This window comes from Thunnus maccoyii, chromosome 5 (assembly GCF_910596095.1).
Source record: "Thunnus maccoyii chromosome 5, fThuMac1.1, whole genome shotgun sequence".
Taxonomy (NCBI): domain Eukaryota; kingdom Metazoa; phylum Chordata; class Actinopteri; order Scombriformes; family Scombridae; genus Thunnus; species Thunnus maccoyii.
The window spans coordinates 1893246-1912254 of record NC_056537.1 but is presented as its reverse complement, the minus strand read 5'-3'; the positions used below and the strand labels follow the sequence as shown (position 1 = coordinate 1912254).

The following is a 19009-nucleotide window of genomic DNA, read 5'->3' as shown; positions in this document are numbered from 1 at the left end:
TTCAGTTTTTGATTGAAGCCCTGGTTTTGTCAAAAATACGACGGGAAAGGAAATAAAATTTAAAACTTCAAATACCAGTGGAAAGATTTTTGTATTGAACGTATTTCATGATTGCTTTCGTGTTGAACATTAAATCTTGAGTTTTTAAAATCTCCTGCAGGTTACAAAACTGTTTGTAATGATGATGTTTTATAATCAGCTGACTGTGTTTGCTTCCTTCTTTTCTTTGTCTCATGTCCCTCATGTCCATGTGTCCTGCACATCATTGTTTGAATCCCAGATTGACAAACAATGGGTAAGTTCCCTCCATCTCCTCATCACCTATTTTCCTTCTCACAACTCTCCACATGAGCTCCGCTTCTTAAAAAAAAACAAACAAAAAAAAAACCTCATTTGTTTTGAAATCTTCATGTCAATAAAAAAGAGCTCAAATCATTCAATCACCAACATGTTAGTGAGAGAAAATCACGCAGAAATCCATTTTTGTTTTCTTGGAAACTTTTTTATGTAGAAGTTCCTGCAGAGCCCCAGCTGTTCATATTATTTATTATCACACCTGAGCGGCTTCTGATTGTCTGAACACACCTGATCCGGCTAATCAGATGTAGGCAAAGCAGAGAAAGTGAAAAAAACATGCATTGTTGTTGCTTTCCAGAACCTGGAGTGAGCACCGCTTCTGTACTTACAGCATCATATCATCGGCATATATGTTTGTTTTTTTTTAGATCATAGTTTCTGGATGTCTACAAAACTCAAACAGCTATTGTTGGAAAAAATGAGCTGATATCCAACTTTAAACAAGGCTTTGACGTGACATCTACATGAGACTCATGAGAATATTGTTTCTTTGCTTCTTTTCGCCTGTTTTGTGGAGTCGTTGGAGACTTTAATGGATTCACGAGCTCATCCAGCTGTTCAACGCCCACACTGTTGGATTTTGCCGGTTTAGTATTAGTAATAATAAATTCTGACACTGACATATGTTAATGAAAAGCTTGTTTTGTCATACAGGAAGTAGAACAGATGTTATGTTTCATGTGTGGAGATAGTCTGTTAGATTACTTATGCACTGAGTCACTGTGTGTATTTCTGTGTGACATTGACGAGGTTTTAGAGACACAAGTTTCTCTTCTCTTGCAGAAACAAATGTCAACTTCTAACAGTTTGCAGCCTGTTGCACCGTCTGAATGTCGGCGGCTTAATGTTCCAACAGTTTGGTATCTTCCTGACTTTGGAAATTTTGGAACTCTGTAGATTGCGTTCAGGTTGGAGGCTCATTAAAGTGAAGCAGATGTTAGACATTGCGCTGAGAATAGACGATTCAACAAGATCAAACTCTATACTTAGGACATAATAATGCTTAAAATGTGATAGAAAAAGTAGATAGTTTGCATTTATCCATAAAATAATGCAGGTGGTTCTGAAGGCAGCAGATATGTTAATAAATCACCAAACATCATTGGAGAAATATTGATTTTTTTTTTTTGGGTGAAACAGCTTCATTCTGTGTTTTTACCTGTAATCTCTGGGTCCGTTTGTTCTGGAGAGGAGGAGACCTCTGGTAATTCGGCTCCCGGTAAAAACATCCTGATCGATGAACACTGGAGTAATCCTATCCCGGTGAAGCTGGTTATTTAACAACGAAGTCCCATGATCCCTTGCTACTTCACACCGTCGTCACACTCCGTCTTTTGTTATTGTTTTGATTGAGACCCCTAGTGGCTGAAATTACATATTGTGCATTTAACTGAAATCAATGAAAATGCTAATCTGTCCGTCGTGGCTTTGCCACTTTGGACACTTATATAAATGTAAAGTAAATATAAAATATAAAATAGCAAATATAAATAGTGTCTTAGGAGTTGTGTTCAAAATGTGACCTGGTTCAGAGCACATGGCGAAGACTAAACCTCTTCCTCTCCTCTACTCTGCTTTTTATGGCCAACTTTGAAGAAATAAAAAGGCAAAAGCAGCGATGTTAACTAAGGTAAGAGGGGAAGAAAATAACCCCCAAGGCCGGCACTGGGCTGTGAGGTAAGTTCGGCGTTGTGGCCACACTCGGTATTGCAGCTTCCAAGAAGCATCACATGACGCACGACGGCCCAGAAAGTTCTCCTCACACACATAATCATCAGGAAATGTTTTTAAATTTATCGGAACACCACAAACCTCCTGAAACGTATAATCAGAATTTGATCCGTTTGGCATCTTCATGGGAATGAATGGGAGGGGGGGCGCCATCTTGCTACGTGGTATCCAGTTCTCCTTAATGAAAGAGAGAGCTGCCATTTTGCGGACTTGTGGAGGGGAGTAAAAAAAAAAAAAAAAAAAAAAAATTAGGGCTAGCAGCGGTGACCTCCCTGGACCTGCAATTTGTCAGCGATCTGTGCGCTTTGTTGATTGAAATTTTTAATTTGGGTGTTCTTTAGACGGCCACTGAAAGGGCATTGTCGCCAAGAGATGAACTCCCCTGCTGCTGCCTCCATTCAGCGCTCAGCCCCAGCCTTTTTTTCCCTCTGCTCCCTTCAAGGGAAAAGGTGCCATGAATATGTTTTTAGGGGGGCCAAACGAGACATGAAATGGCGGATTAATTGAATCTTGTGTGAGCCTTTCGTCCTCGCAGCTGGACCGGTGCTTTAGAGAAATACAAGGCTGCTCTAATTGTAGGGAGACACACAAAAAGTATCCTTCAGATTCCTTCGCTTTTCCAGCGCGGACGGGAATGTCATTCAGACACATAATGGTCCTATTAGCTGCTTAACTCAGCGGCGTTACATGGATGGGAAGGTTTTTCACGCCTCCCCCGTGTCGGGAGGGTTGTGTGTGTGTGTGTGTGTGTGTGTGTGTGTGTGTGTGTGTGTGTGTGTGTGTGTGTGTGTGTGTGTGTGTGTGTGTGTGTGTGTGTGTGTGTGTGTGTGTGTGAGAGGACTTGATGTTCATACTGAGTGTTGTAGGTTTTTCTTTCTGTCTTTTACAGCACAGACAATGCTGTTGTTCTGTATCAGGGAGGCAAGGAGTCATTTTTAGCATTTGTGCTCTGTCAGTTAAAATAATGAAATATTGCTTTTTGTCCCCCATCCACACATCCCCCCCCCCCCCCACCCCCTCACCTCCCTGTGCCCCCCACCCCCACCCCTCCCTCCCGCAGCAACAGTACCACTCCAAAATCGATGTCCTGATTGACGAGGCGTTCAAAGAAATGGTTTCCTCCCTCGTCTCAAAGGTAAATCTTTTTGTATCCTCCAATCAAATCGTCTCGCTGGCTGTGATTTGTTTACTCTCATTCTTTTTTGTTTGGTTTATTTAATGTTGTGATGTCTTATTTACTCATTATTTACTGTTTTATTTTTATTTATTTATTTTTTTAGAGGGGCAGTTAGAAATTATAATGGATTTTACGCTTTTTAATTTTGGTTTTGTTCCTTTATGTTGTTTACATTATGGATTTTTATAAATCATGTATTTTCCTCTTTCCCTCCTTTCTTTTTCTTTTTTTGACTTATTATTTAGTTATGGTTTACTATTTGGATTTTTAGTTTAGTTTTTTCTTTGCTTATTATTACAATTCTTATTATATTTATATTTGTCAAAACAAAATTCGGGTGGTTTTATTTACTTATTAAACAAATCCTTTTTTTTCTTTCATTTCTATTTTATTTTTATTTAATTTGGTTACAGTTTAATCTTATTCATAACTATGATATTTATCTTTAAGAAACACATTATGTATTTATTTTTGTAAAACATCTACAGGTGCAGTGAGAATAATAAAAACCTGTTTCTGTTTGAAAAATCAAGTTGTTTTAAGAATTTTACAGGAATTATGTCTGTATCTTGAAACAAGACAAAATAAATCAGGTTTCTGCATAAGAATCAAGAAAAATGAATGAAACTTGATTTCAGAGAATATTGAAATTGAAATAAAATCACTATTAAGAAAAAAAACTTGAAAAGGAGATTTTTGCAGGATGGAAAGTTTCTAAAAACCAAAAATGATAAAATAACGATATTGAAAAATGAAACTGATAAACATGTCTCTCCTGTTCTGTCTGCAGTTCGCCGCTGTTTTAGACGGCGTCCTCTCCAAACTCTCGAGATACGATGAAGGGACATTCTTCTCTTCAATCCTCTCTTTCACAGTGAGTAGCCATGTTTTTGTTCCTGGATACACAGAGTGCCGAGCTGTTTCTTTCACCGCTCACAGAGGCAACCTGTTATTTGCTAGAAACTAAATCTTCCCTGCTGAACTTCAGTGTCATTCTTCTTCTTCTTCTCCTTCTTCTTCTTCCTCTTCTTCTTCTTCCCCCCTGCCCCTCTCTCTCCCTCCTCCTTTTGCCCCCCCACCCCTCCCACCCTGAAAGGTGAAAGCAGCTGCCAAATATGTGGAAGTCCCTGTGAGTCTGTCGATCTGCCTGCTGCTTTATTATTCACCCTGTCTGTCACAGTTGGTCTCCATATTTGTGTTTCCATCCGTATTCAGAGAGTCGGAGCAGAACATTAAGCGGCGAGAAAATGCAAAGCAGACGCTCTTTGCATTGAGCCTCAGTCATGTGCTTGTTGGGTTTTTTTTTTTTTTTTTTTAAAGTTTGTCATCACATGATGTTAAACATGTGTGAAAGATAAAGAGGACTTTTATTCCATCTGCAGCTTCAGAGCCAAAGATCACACTTAATTAATTGCACTCTCGTCCTTGGAGATGTGTTTTGCTGAAGTGTCGGTTTGTGGGCGGTGGCGACCGCAGCAGCGGCGTTCAGGTGTCAAGCGGGTTAATGAGACACAGCGGCGTGGCAGAGATTGTAGGCCGCGGTGAGACGCGAGCGGGAAGAGGAGACGACGTGTACGACGCAGGAGTTAAAGTGTCGAGGTGATGAGGCATTAACGTTTTGGCGGCGTCCGAGGTGTGAAGCGAGAGAGAGAGAGGGTTTGTCTCCAGAATTAGATCTCAGCGAGACGAGGTGACCCGTCATTTTCTACGAGTACAATTCCTCTGTGATTTTGGGGTTTCTGCATGTTTCTCCATTTTTGCATCTCTTTCATGTGAATACTGGCAGTTTTTAAAAGCATCCGCTGGGATTAAAAGATATTTTAAAATCAGTTTTTTCCAAACCTCTCAGGCTTTAACACAAAACACTTTAATATAAAAATAAAAAATAATATATAAAAAAGGAAAATTAATTATTTTTCCTCTCTTACGAGGAGTTGTTAGGCTGTAATTAAATGTTTTTGACAACTAAATAAAACAAATGTCATATTGAATATGGTGAAAATAAATTCGATATTGAATTATATTGATGCTTTCAGTTGATAATTTCACTGCTTCTAATGGTGGGAATTTTTAACGACTGTTTAATTATTTTATAGAAATGTCATCACTTGACTGACAGTTTTGTCAGACCGTCATTCTCAGCTTCACTGGCCTTTTGTGGCCAAATTAAAATATTTATGGGGAAACGATGCAGCCACTTCCTTAAAAATGATGTTTATACTGGATGATTCTGTACGTCATGATTTATGTTCAGTACCCAGACAGGAAGTAGTGTGTCCAGGTGGAAAGGAAGCGTGTTTTCTTCACCATAACCATAAACGTCCATTAACCACAATCGTACAGTAGTTTCCATGAGCAGATATTTTAGAAATAAATGATTTATTTGTATTTAAAGTTGATTTTTTTCTTCATTTTTACCTTTATTTGACAGTTTTGAAAGTGCTGGTAAGACAGGAAACAGGTAGAGTGAGGTGCGTTACTGTTATCGTCATGTGTTTTAACAGAAGGCTACCAGATCGCCACGGAAACAAATGATTTTAAATAATAAATATGTATAAAAAATACAAAAAGCTCTAAAAATAACTGTGTCTTTATTAAAAAGCTTCCATTACTCCAAATAATCCAGTTAGGTTTTGATCTTACAGTTTCGGCTGTTTAAACACAACATTGTGTTTTATTTGACAATGACATTGTCTCTTTTATATTTCAGTTTATATCTTTATTATATTTTTTTCAAGGGTGTCACAACTGAGACTGTAAATGTTGTGATGGATTTTCCCTTTATTGGTTTTCTTAATCATATTAGCTGTATATACACTGGCAGGCCTACTATTTTGGTTATTTTTACTCACATTTTATTATTTTAAAATGACAAAACAATTGTAGAACTGATAGAGAACTAAGCTGGATGCTTTCAACAATAATGCCATGAATAGTTTTTATTGGTCAATTAACCTGATCTTAAGTTGAATAAACAGCAGAAACTTAAAGTAAATCAATATTTGGTCTTTAAAACAGCAGCAGTTCTCCTCAGTGTTTCAGGTTCTCGGCAGGTTGGTTGTTCCTGCATCTTGGAGAAGTCGCCACAGTTCTTCTTCTATTGTGGATTTCGGCGTCTCAGCTGCTTTTGTCTCTTCATGTTAATCCCAGAGTGACTCCATGATGTTGAGATCAGAGACCATCTGTTGCAGAACTCCTTGTTCTTCTGGTTGGATGTTTGGGCTCGTTGTCCTGCTGCAGATGATTATTTATTATAGATCTAAACATCTAAAGCACCTAAAAGCTTTGCACAGTTCTGTACATGAGAGCATGATTGAATAATTCAAGGGTACAATTATTGATTCATAAACACAAATGACTAAATTGAGAGTACAGAAGTATATTAAGTGCAAAAAATAATATTTTTTAGAGAATAATTTCTCATATTTTAAAACTTTATTTTGCATTTTACAAGTTGCGTTCAATAAAAACATGCCTCAGACATAGATGTGGGAACATCCTGCACTGAGTCACTGAACAGCTGAGGTGAAAGCAGCACAACAGCCTCACTTAACCTCCTTAATCCTCTGACCCGCCACGGCACAGCCCACGTATCCCATCATGCTCTCTGGTTCCACTCCAGACTTCTTCCTCTCCCCTGAAATTATAATGTAACTGCTACCTCGGCCTTTTGGGTCTTTTGTGTGGAGGGAACCTGACGCAGGTAAGCCTCTTTTCCAGGTGGGGCGAAGAGCAGGGGGGGCGGAGCCTCTGAGCCGCCTCACCGGAGGACTCCGCCCCCTGCAGCTTCTCACGAAAGATGAAACTTTCACCCTCGAGTGTTAACATTTTGGAGACTTTTTGACTACATTTCACAGCAAAATATTGTAGTTTTTACTACATTTTAACTGCTGCAACTCGTTACTTCATACTTTTATGTTTTAAACTCAACATATCAGACATTTATGGCTGAGTCTTTCTTGTTTGCTTTTCCATCTTCAGCATATATAAGTACATTAAAATCTATGAAAGTAAACGCTACTTGTACTTTTAGACAAGCTGTAATATTACTGTTGATACTACACTGCTGTAATAACAACCCCCTTAAAACATAAAACGTCCTTCCGACTGTATCAAAGCCAGAATCATGCTGTTCGCAGGCTTCTCATTATCCGTCATGATGTTCGATTTTAGCAGCTTTAGTCTATTAACGTTAATTCTCTGAGTTTGCCAAACTACAAAATCACTGTTGGTAAACGTGCATCACAAGCTGGTGTCTGGAAACACGCCCAAAGATGGTTTGTTATTGAAAGAAACAACATTCCTCTGCTGTTTTCATACTTATTAAAGGTGCTCTGTAGAGTTTTCTTGTAAAAAAAAAAAAAAAAAAAAAGCTGATGTTTCATAAAAGTCTGAAACCTGCATGTTTACATCCATGTTTACTAGCTTACAGTCTTCTTCTTCTCTGTGTTTTTTTAGTGCATCACAGCGACCTGTAGATCAGGTGAAATAGGCAGGAATGTGCATTGTGCCACTTGTGCGCATGTGTGTGAGGAGAAACAAAAGGAGAACGTGTACATAAAACATGGCTCCATAGTAATTCCAGAGTTCAGAAACTCTGCCAGGTTACCTTCATGTTTGCGAGTAGAGTGATGTTGAAAAAGACCGACAGAGTGATGAGTCTGTCAATCATAAAATCAATAAACAATCTAGCGTCAGCTGCCATGTCATTTCATTTTCTCTCCAAATTAAACGAGCAGATCGGTGGTTTGACCATGTAACTCCACCAGAACAACACATAAAGTTAGGACACCTTCGTCGTCATGGCAATGATAATAACCACGGGGTTATTATCGTTTGATAGCAGTCGAGTACTGACTGACAGTTAGCTAAATGCATTCAAGTAGCACTTTTATCCAGAACGTTCACTCACACACTAACGGCAGCATCTAGCATGCGAGGCAGCGGTGATTCAGAGTGTTGTTCAGCGACACTTCGACATGTGGACAGAAGCAGCTGAGCATCGAACCACAAACCCTGCAATTAGTGGAAGGACCTGCTCGCTGAGCTGTGACTTTAAGCTCATCGCCTCGGCCTGATTGGATCTCTGTAGCATTCAAGGCTGAGCAGCTGCACGTCTATAACATATAACTAATCAATACTATCATTTTTAGATGATATCTGTTACCTTAAGCTTTCTTTTTCCCTCCCTCCATTAAAAGACATGTTTCTCTTCTTGTTCCTTCAGCTGGATGTTTGTTCTTCGTCTCTGTGCAGAGTTTGTTTTCATTCATCTGCTGAAGGAAAGAAGGAAAATCTGGATTTTTTTTAAGTGGGCAGGCTTATGAGCAGGATTTGTGACATCACAACTAGTTTGGAGCCAATCCCGGTCCAGTATTCGACTTACACGAGTGCGATGTGGAAACTTGACGCCTCCAGTGAGGGAGGAGACATCTGGTGTCCAACAGTTCAAAACTAAAAATATGAGTTTTTAATGAGGGAGAAGGAGGAAATGTAATTTTAAGGATTTTAAAACAGTAATTGTACTTTTTTTAATGGAAAAACCACATCAGACACACATTATTGTTCCAGAGTATTTTTATATGTGTTAATAAATGTCTGAAAGGGATCTTTAACAATATTCTTAAGTAGTTTTATGTATCCCAGTAATATTGCTGTTATAACTGTTACTATCACTATAAATATACACTAATTACATGTGTAGATGATGATTGTTACACTGATAATGTTATAATATTTGTCAGTGGAAAGGTTACGCCCTGGTTTAAACAAACTTTCTTGATGACTCTATATTTTTATTTTAAGAAATCACATTTTATTGACATTAGTTCTGCTGTATATCTAATATAGTATAATATAGTATATATATATATATATATATATATATATAGTGTGTGTTTATTGTTCCCTTTGGTTTAGCAGTGACCTCCTACAAGAGCACCAGACAGTCCTGATCAAGTATTGATTTCACATTTAATCCTTTTTCTACCGGACCTCTTACTGCTGCTAGTGAAGTGTTGTGACATTACAGTACGGATACTGTAAAAGGGTTACAGTCGTTCAGTGTGTGTTTCTCACATTGACTCACACTTCTTCACGCCTGTACAGCCAAGATACCAGTGACTGACAGCCACACATGCTCATATCAAACATATGCACACTGGCAAAGCAGAAACACAAACATTGGAAGAGAGCGATCATCATCACTGGCTCTTCACCATCGTTAACACAACACGGTCCTGCAGAGTCTGAAGCGACACGCCATATTTCAAAACATGTTAACTAACTAAAGCAGCGTTCTGGAGGAGGGTCCAGAGGTTAACGACATAAAGTTAATCACGTAATCACAACATGCACTGTTTGGACTTTTATAAACTAAAAAAAAAGCAAAAAAAAATGTCCCTAAAGTGCTTCTAAAAATGATTGTTTTTATATTCAGGTTCTCCCACAAATTAAAGCAGAATTACCAGTAATTCTTCTTCTTTTGTTGCTGCGACATAAAAATTAAACAAGAAGTCATGTGTCATTTATCAACTAAAATAAAATATGCCTCAAATATGAGGAATTTCTGCTTTTTTAAAAATATTTGATATGATTATAAATGTTATATTTTAGGAGCTTTTTAGACTGTCGGTTGCACAAAACAGCTGATTTTAACACAACTTTGACTTCTGATGGAGATACGTCAGTAATTCTCCCATTTTTTATTTATTTCAATATTGATTTAACGTTTTCAAAAGATTAATAATCAGAAGTGAAAAAAACTTTCACACTCAGAAATCTCTCTTTTCATTAAATAAGGAGGGTAAAATGGATAAAATGTTGTTAAAACATGAGGCAGAGTGGATTTATATGCAAAATAGTTTATTCTACAAATGACACACTTTCTTTTTTATAAAACTCTGATATTTTGAACTGTGTATGACGACCTGCAGCTGAGTTTCTGATTTGACATCATTTACATATGTGCTCATTTGTCATATGATTATGTATATCTGTATTTTTGAATGATTCTCAGCCGTAGTTGTTTCATTTGTTCTGGTCTTTGTCTCGAGTGTCTCTGATCGACGTGAGTCAGCACTGAGCGGGTAGAAATACCGGAGGTGTCTGTTTGGAAAAACGTCTGTCTTTGAGCTCAGTCATGCATGCTAATAAAAAAAGAGAGATTTCTAAGACATCTTTCATCATGTGAAAGCTTTTCTTGACTTCTGATTGTCGCTGCTACCTGGAGCGCAGTCATTTGTAAAAATTAGCTTAAAAGATTAATGATAAAAAAAAAATCATTGCAGCTGCAGTTCAGCCTTGTACTTTAGGGTCATGTCAACACAGTTATTTGAAATTACAGAGAGACTTAATGTTGTTAATGCAAATACACATATTTCTACACACAACATGCACCTGGAAGAAATGAAATCAATCCAAGACAGGAAACAAGGCCGGTTGCAGTGTGTAATTACCTGGCATTTCACCGCCCCCCCTCCCCCACTCCACCCCCCCCTCCACTAACCTCTTGTTATCAACAGGCCTTCCCCCCCCCCTTCAATCTTCTACCCCTCCTCATCTGTATCCGTTGTCAAATGTTGACGAGCAACCAGGCGGCCATTATCCGGGCGCGGTGGGGATTAATGGTGTTTGGCTACAAGTGAAGAAACAGTGAAGGAGACAAAACAGGCAGGCAGGGCCGAGCGTGACAAGAGCTGCTTGTATATGTGTGTGTGTGTGGTGGTTTTTTTGTTGTTTTTTTTTCTTTTCTGTCTGTCTTTCTTTCCTGTCGTGTTAAACTCTTAATCTCGGTGGCTGGAACTGTGCCCGCGTCTCCCGATCTGTCACGCTGCTTTGTCACCTCGTCAGCGCAGGAGAAAAGAGAGGTAAATGATTGAGACTAAGCCTTAAGGGGATGGAAGGGGGAAAATTGATGTCTCAAGTGACAACAGGGGCAGTGATATGTTGTCAGTAACACACACACACACACACACACACTCACACACATGAATGTTGTAGTACAGATATTTTTGCGCTTTGACAGTGTTCATACCTGTGCAGATATATTTTTATAAGTTGATCTGTCCACACTGTGTTTGTCATTAAAGGACGGGTTTAAAATGTTTCCAGTGTGTGTTAAACCAGCAGTCAGGTGTCTGTAATCATTCCTCCTGTTCATACTGGATATTAAAAGATCCTTCAAATGTGTTTTCAATGGAAGTGATGGAGGCCAAAATCCACAGTGTGTCCACACAGTCATTTAAAATTTGATGTGAAGCTTCTATTCAGCTTCATCAGTCTGAGTTAGTCATATCAAGTGGATATCTGACACATTTACAGTCTTTTTAGCATCAAATTCCCTCTTTGTGTTTCCTCGGACAGTGTTTCCCTGTTGAGCTGCAGGTGGAAGTATAGTAACAAAAAGAGGAAATTTGGCACTAAAAAGACTGTAACGTTGAAAGATATCTACTTGATTTGACTCATTTGGACGCTGTAGATTCATATTACTTTGTCCTCCATCACTTCCATTGTAAGGTCATTATGAAGGGATCTTCTAATGGTCAGTATGAACAGGAGGAATGATTACAGCAAGAAAAACAGGTTTCACTGTTCATTTGGGCTCCTGACTGTTGTTTTAAGACAACTCGTCCTTTAAACTGATGCTTTCCTCCAGACTTTACAACCTGGCTGCAGGGATTTGCTCTCATTCAGCAACAAGAGCATTAGTTAGTGAAAAGGTTTGGCTCACAGTTGGTGTTCCAGTTTATCCCAAAGTTGTTTTGTGGGCTCTCTGCAGCAAATAGATAAGTAATCCATTAATAATGAACAGATTAATTGATAATGAGTCCTATCTGGTAACAGTTGCAGTCCTAGTTACTTTAGTGCCTTGAAAGCAAAGAGGTCAGAAATGTTAGTTTCCCACTCCTGACCTGTCACGTTCCAGAGCAGACACCATAAACCAGTATTACCAGGCGAGCTGACCAGTGGCTTCCATGGCAGCACTGGTTCTGGTACCAAACTCTACTTTCTGTTGGATTTCTGGGAACCATCACGAGCCTCAGATAGATTCTGATGGTGCGATTATAGTCTAAAGGAAAAAATCACAGTTTCACAATTATTCTGCATTAATTTATTTCACAATACTACGGATGGATCCAAGGATTCTGCTACAGAGGGTTGAACTGCAGCAGAACCAGCATGCTGCAGTTCAGTATGTTTGAGGTGTTGGATCCTTTGGCAAGTTTTATAAACTGAAGATCCGTCTTCTTTGACGACCGCCTGGCCGTTCTTTATGTACCTGAAATACTCTCACAATGATGCTTTAAGGTGTTTCCTTTAGCTAATGTCGCCTCCCACAAACCTCCTGACAGCATGTGGAACTTTGTGTACCTGAACTTGTTGCAGGACGGCATTTTAAGCTGGTGCACCAGGTTTGTTTTGGTTCCTTCTGCAGTCTGCTGCTATGGACATTTAATTGTCTAGTTTTCTTTAATTTTTCTCACAGTTCAACTGTTCATAAAGTACCATAATGTCCCTTTTTTTTTTGAGAGTGGGAACAGAAACACTCTGAGCCTTTACGGTTTACAAAACCGTGACGTTTTAAAGCGATTAATAGTGAAATCTGTTCATCGGTACCTCCGACTGAGCTCTGTAGTGATAGTTTTCCCTGGAAAATGAGAATGTAGCCTTTATGCGACCGCATGTTGTGGAGAGGGGATAGAATTTGACGGCTCGCTTGGAGTCGCTGCCAGAAGGTCGTCTGCGCCTGTCATGGCAGCAACCCAAGAACCCGCTTGTGGGACACATGGTGGCGAAATACGCCGTCGGGGTTGGAGGAGGCTTTTCAGGCCGGTTTGGTGGAGGCGACTCCTGAGTCAGCAGACAGAGTAAAGGACTGAAGAACTTTCAGCTGACATCAAAGAGTCTGTTGACTTATCATGAATTAAATTTCATTGCTTAATAATGATGTTGACAATGTTTATGTAGCATCCAGCAGACGTCCTCTCTGGTTTTTTTTAGTGTGGACGGAAATCTTTCAGAACTGGAAAAACTTCTGACGTGCAGTTTTGAAATGTATCTGCATTAATGTGGACGTGACCTCAAAGTGTCTGCTGGAACAGATCAGAGAAATATGACAAGTAATGTAACACACATCGTTCCACAATGATCCTCGATCCGCCCGGCTCTCACCTCTCTCCGCTCACTGCAGAGGATTATGGGGGTTCTGACAGGCCTGTCAATCACTGGACGTGACCCCCCCCACCCCCCCACCTCTCTCTTCTCTCTCTGGATGAACCTACCACTCACACACACACACACACACACACACACAGCAGATCCCCCTGCAGTCATGTGACCCCACTTTAACCCCTGGTATCTGCAGGTTTTTCTCGTCCAGCGGTCCGTCTGAATTACAGCCGAGCGACTGTGACTGATCTGAGTCTGTCACCCGCTGTTAGAGGTCTGTGAAACAGCTGCTGAGACTGTTTTCATCACCAAACATTTGATTTACAGCTATCAGAGAGATCATCTTCTGTTTCATGCTACTACGAGAGCAGAAATAATTTGTCAGTTAATCGATAAGTTTTAATAAGTAATGAATCATTTGACTATAATGTAAAAATATGAAGAATTTGGTTGATTTGAATATGGAAATGTGAGGAATTGCTGCTTTTGTACCTTTTTGAGTGCATAGAGGAGCATTAATATTATGTCATGAGCATATGAATAATACTAATAATGATAATAAAGTTTAATTATATAGCACTTATTAAAACCAGAGATTACAAAATGCTTTACAAGGACAAACAAACACATGCAGACAGATTTTTCATATAAAAGTCTGTGTGTCTGGCAAAAAAAAAAAGTATGATTTTATCTTTATGCTCAGAGAATAGTTGGAGTTTGATGCAACAAAGATGAGAGTAAAGAATCACAAAGGCTAGTCTGCTTTCCCACAGCTGCCTCTTTGCTTGTCAAATAAAAAAAAACACCCAGATTTTCAGCGTTCGGCGCCGTTTCGCCGTGACGGAGGTGACGTGGTGTCATGATCTAGTCCTTTTTTACCCACAACATTAGCATGTGACAGTTTCTTTAGTGTTGCCTTTGATAAGAAAAAAAAAGGGTCATGATCCTAAATTTATAATCAAGTCTCCAACCTGCCTTTTCTGCCTTTAAGTGAAGCCAAAAGGTTTCTGGTTTTTCTTGAGGCTCCATTTCCTTGTTTTTCCACGGGGGACTTGACGTGCCATGCTCAGCGGCGCTCAGCAGCGCTGTAGCAGAACAACAACCCCCCCGGGGGGCCAACACATGCCGGCTCAAGAGAAAAACGGGTGTGAAAGATGTCAAAGCAATTACAATAAGCATTACAGTTGTAATCTCCCCTGACAACAGGAGGGAGTGTGAATGAACGAGGCTTTACCCACTTCTCCTGCCTCTGGCCTCTCCCCGCCACACAAACTGCTGCTTCCAACAGGCACTTCACGTTTCCTCCGCTCGAACAGCTCCAGCGGCTTCTTGTTACTCCCGACACGGAGAAGGTGGATTATTTTTTCAGCCAGGAAGCAGCAGGTGATGCTGAACAATTGTGTTGTTAGAGTCTGTTAGGTGTCGGGGGGGGGAAGTGTTTTTAATAAATGATTGCGCAACATTATTGATCCTGTGCTCGAATATACAAACATGTCAAACTTTTTACAGTGAAATCGGTGCATGAATTAAACTGATACTCATCAGTAAAACTCTGCAGATTCATTCACTAAAACTGTGTGTGCACACAAAGCCAGAATGATGCAGACACATTCTTTTCATCAGATTTATAAAGCTGTGCATACGCATGGTTGTGTTTAATAAATCTCAGTCATTTGTGATGCGTCATGAGTAGAAAAATCATTTCATTTTATGTTATATTGTTTATATCGTGGTGTCAAAAATCACACAATCACTTTGCGTTCTTCCGCACAGTCGGATGTAAGGCGAAGGTAAAGGACGAAGGCAAGACGACATAAACAAACATGGAGGAGTGTGCGCAGGAGTCCAACTAGGAGCTCGTACCTTAGAAAGAGCTTCGTGGTTTGGGTATGAAAAGTCTGACACGGACCAGAAAACTGTATTTTGCAAATTATGCCGCAAGTCATGTCAAAGAGTACGGCGAGAGTCTACGGATGAAAGTACAGCAGAGCGCTGAAAAGAAACCGCAGACTGAGATATTTCAAGAAGCTTTTGCCCGCGGCCTTTCCATGTGGTCATTTTATATAAAATATTTATTCATTGAATAATATAGCATGATATAGCGTGCTATATCGTGATATGAGATGTTGGTCATGAGTAGCCGTTGCTTTTTAACGCCACAGTATGCTCGAAACAAGACAGTTTGGTCCACCGTGTCGTCCAAAAGGCCACGCTTGAAGACGCTGACATGAAAGGTGACAAAAGTTGTGCGAAGAATTTTATAAAAAAAAAAAAAAGAGCTCAGAAAACTTCAAACCTACTTCGCTGGCCGATCGCTGCGTAAAGCGGGGGGGTGATTGTCGTTTTTGTGAAGTTACAAAAATTGCCGGACACTAACTTCACCCTCCACGTGAGGATGGTGTGTTTTCGGAGGAGGGCGTTAAGACTAATGTCGTAACCAAACCACATAACATAAAGAATGTAAGATGGATTTGTGGTCAATTAACAACATATTTTGAGTCGGTTTTGTTGAAGCCCACTATAAAAAAAATGTCGGAGATCAAAACGATTAATCAGTTGATCAACAGAAAATGAATCATAGTCATTTATCAAGTATCTGGGTGAAGCTTCTCCGTTATGTTTTTCTGTTTTATAAACTGAATAAACTACTGTTTGTCTTGAGTGGCTCTCTGGGTAACATTAACTCAGTGTTGTGTTGATGTTATATTGACTCAAAGTGGGTAAAAACCAGGTTTCAGTGTTTACTCTCAACAATAAGAGGCTTGTATCCTTTAATCATACAGTATATTCTACATTAAATATAATTATTTCAATAATAATTACTTGCCACTATGTTCCTCTTCAATTTAATTGTACTTTCATACAGAATTAGTTTTGCTGGGATGTACATTAGTAACACCAGCTTGTTATCTAAGAGAAAAGCCTCCTTCAGTGACACATTTTATTCCCGTTCAAGCATTAGGTGAAACAATCTTGTTTCCCATTAATCCCATTAATTATGTTTAAAGAATGTCAAAGATAAAACAATATTGTGTTGCTAAAAACAGAAGCATATCCACTTATCTTCCAAAATCAATCTGTATTAAATCCAACTAGTCCATAGTGAGAGTGTGAAACAGACCAATGCAATTGAAGCTGATAGTGTTACTCATTTTAATTCATCAACTTTGGAAACAAAATATCGATAATTGTGATGATGAATAAAAAAAATAAAAAATAAAATTCCCCACTGATTCTCACACCAGGCTTCATAGTGATTAATTAATGACTCTTGGCGAAGGAATAATCATCACCTACTGAAATGAAAATGGAAAATGATGAGAGCTTGTTAGAAAAACTGAAATTGAACCAGAAAGTGAAGAATAAAAGTAACTAAAACAACAGTAACATGCTGCTCTAACACTGATGCTTCACTATTAATAATCGAATGATGTCATATATAATAATATATCAGTCAGAGGGACCAAACCACTACTTTTACTGCAATACTTTAACTACATCAAGCTCATAATACTTATGTACTTTTACTGCAATACTTTAACTACATCAAGCTCATAATACTTATGTACTTTTACTGCAATACTTTAACTACATCAAGCTCATAATACTTATGTACTTTTACTGCAATACTTTAACTACATCAAGCTCATAATACTTATTTACTTTTACTGCAATACTTTAACTACATCAAGCTCATAATACTTATGTACTTTTACTGCAATACTTTAACTACATCAAGTACTTTTACTTAAGTAGGATTTTTCATGGAGGACTTTTACTTGTAATGGAGTATTTTTACTTTGTTTTATTGGTATTTTTACTTAAGTAAAGGATATGAATGCTTCTTCCATCGCTGGTCATTTTTACCCTCAATGAGAGATTTTGTTGAGTTACAGAAGTTTGGGGGAACGATGGTAAGACAGGAAGTGATGTCAGGTTTCTTTCTCCAAACAAATGAGTTCAGGATTGATGAGACTTTGGATAACATGGAAACACCAGCTTCCCTGTTTGTTTTTTCCTGCTGGCATTATTGTTTGGGGGTCGTCATATACGGCCAGCAGACTGTCTGCTGATTGGCTTCTACTGTAGCGTGATAGTAGCTTATGAACAGCATGGATGAGGTGAGATGTGCACCATGAAAACCAGCCATGTTCACATTTTCAACACCAGGCTGAACTAATAAGCTTGCAGTGGATGTCTAACATCATTCTCCATTTTCAGCCTCCACCCCCCCCCCTCATGGCGTCTGTGTCTTTTCTCCTGCAGAAACCGGGGATGGATCTGGCCGACACCTACATCACCTTCGTACGACAGAACCAGGACATCCTCCGAGACCGTGTCAACGACGAGCTCTACATCGAGAAGGTGTTTGATGTAAGTGCTCTCATTTTGGTAGTTTTGCCCGTTATTTCCATCAGTAGTTATATTTTTGTACTCACTAAGTTAATAGTTTAGATCTGGGAATGTGGTGACATCACTAAAAGTCAGACAGGTCGAGAAACACGAGCACTCAGATGTAATTCAGATTATCTAAGGTACTTTATCTGGAGGTCAAACTGAAATGAGCGCAGCCTGAAATGTTGGTAATAATGCCTCATCGGACAGAAAGACTGTGTTCACATAAGTACGGCAAGTATGAGAGGTCAAAGTTGAATCAGGGAGGCAGTCTGTAAACTGAGGGATGTTTGCAACAGACGTTATTTTTGTCTTTATTTGTATCCTCATTAGTGCTCCTGAGGGCCACATAACAATATCAACAATAAAATCACATCGATCACTTTATCAAGAAGAAGCTAAAAAAGTCAAATATAAAGCAGAAAATAAGTGAAATGACTCTGAAAGGGGAGACAATACAAACCATCGATGAACCCGTTCAGCCGAAAGTCGACCTGCGTCAGACCCACGTCCCGCCCAATCAGCAGCTGCCATGTTTTGATGCTGAAGCCAACGCAGGAGTGAAATACCACCGAGGGGCCGTTAGATGCCGGCTCCAAAAAGTCTCTGGCTCCAACTGGGCTAGCGTTAGCTTCAGTCTGAGGTAGCAGAGCGTGATTCCAGAGCGTGAAAGGCAACATCCTGCACTCACATTTACATTTTTCATTTTTTATCCAAAGCGACGTACATATGAGACCGATACAACACAAGCAAGGATCTAGTCAGGAGACAACAACACCAGTTAGTGCCATAAAGCTTAAGTTTGGGCCCGATAGCACATAGATGCCAACAGGCAGTGCAACACGACAATGATTAGAGTGCATAGAAGCATGTTTTGTTTTTTTCTATCCCTACAGTTCATCAAGTGCAGAGTTGTTCGCGAAAGAGCTTGATCTTTAGTCTTGTCTTAAAGATTGAGAGGGACTCTGCAGATCGAACAGAGTTTGGTAACTCGTTCCACCACCGGGGAACTACAGTCTGTGGACCATAGACTAGTATAGTATAGAAAGATGGAGATTTTCCACTCCTTATTTGGAAGGTCCTGGCTCCAAATGGAAAAGACAACCAACCATAAGCTGCAACTCTGGGCTGCAAACCGGCTTCAATGAAACCAACAGTTGACGTCACACCTCATTACCT

General features: G+C 39.4%; 1 protein-coding gene across 5 annotated transcripts in view; it reads left to right on the top strand.

Moving 5' to 3' along the window:
• cadps2 (Ca++-dependent secretion activator 2) overlaps window positions 1-19009 on the top strand; it is a 261245-nt gene that overhangs the window by 227611 nt on the left and 14625 nt on the right. For 3 of the 5 annotated variants that reach the window (XM_042410740.1, XM_042410739.1, XM_042410742.1), the window contains 4 exons: window positions 281-295; window positions 3149-3223; window positions 4056-4139; window positions 17702-17809. In XM_042410740.1, the coding sequence (XP_042266674.1) occupies window positions 281-295; window positions 3149-3223; window positions 4056-4139; window positions 17702-17809 (282 nt within the window). Of the gene's footprint in view, window positions 1-280; window positions 296-3148; window positions 3224-4055; window positions 4140-4361; window positions 5711-17701; window positions 17810-19009 lie in introns of those variants that run through there. The other 2 variants (XM_042410743.1, XM_042410741.1) reach the window with 2 other exon arrangements.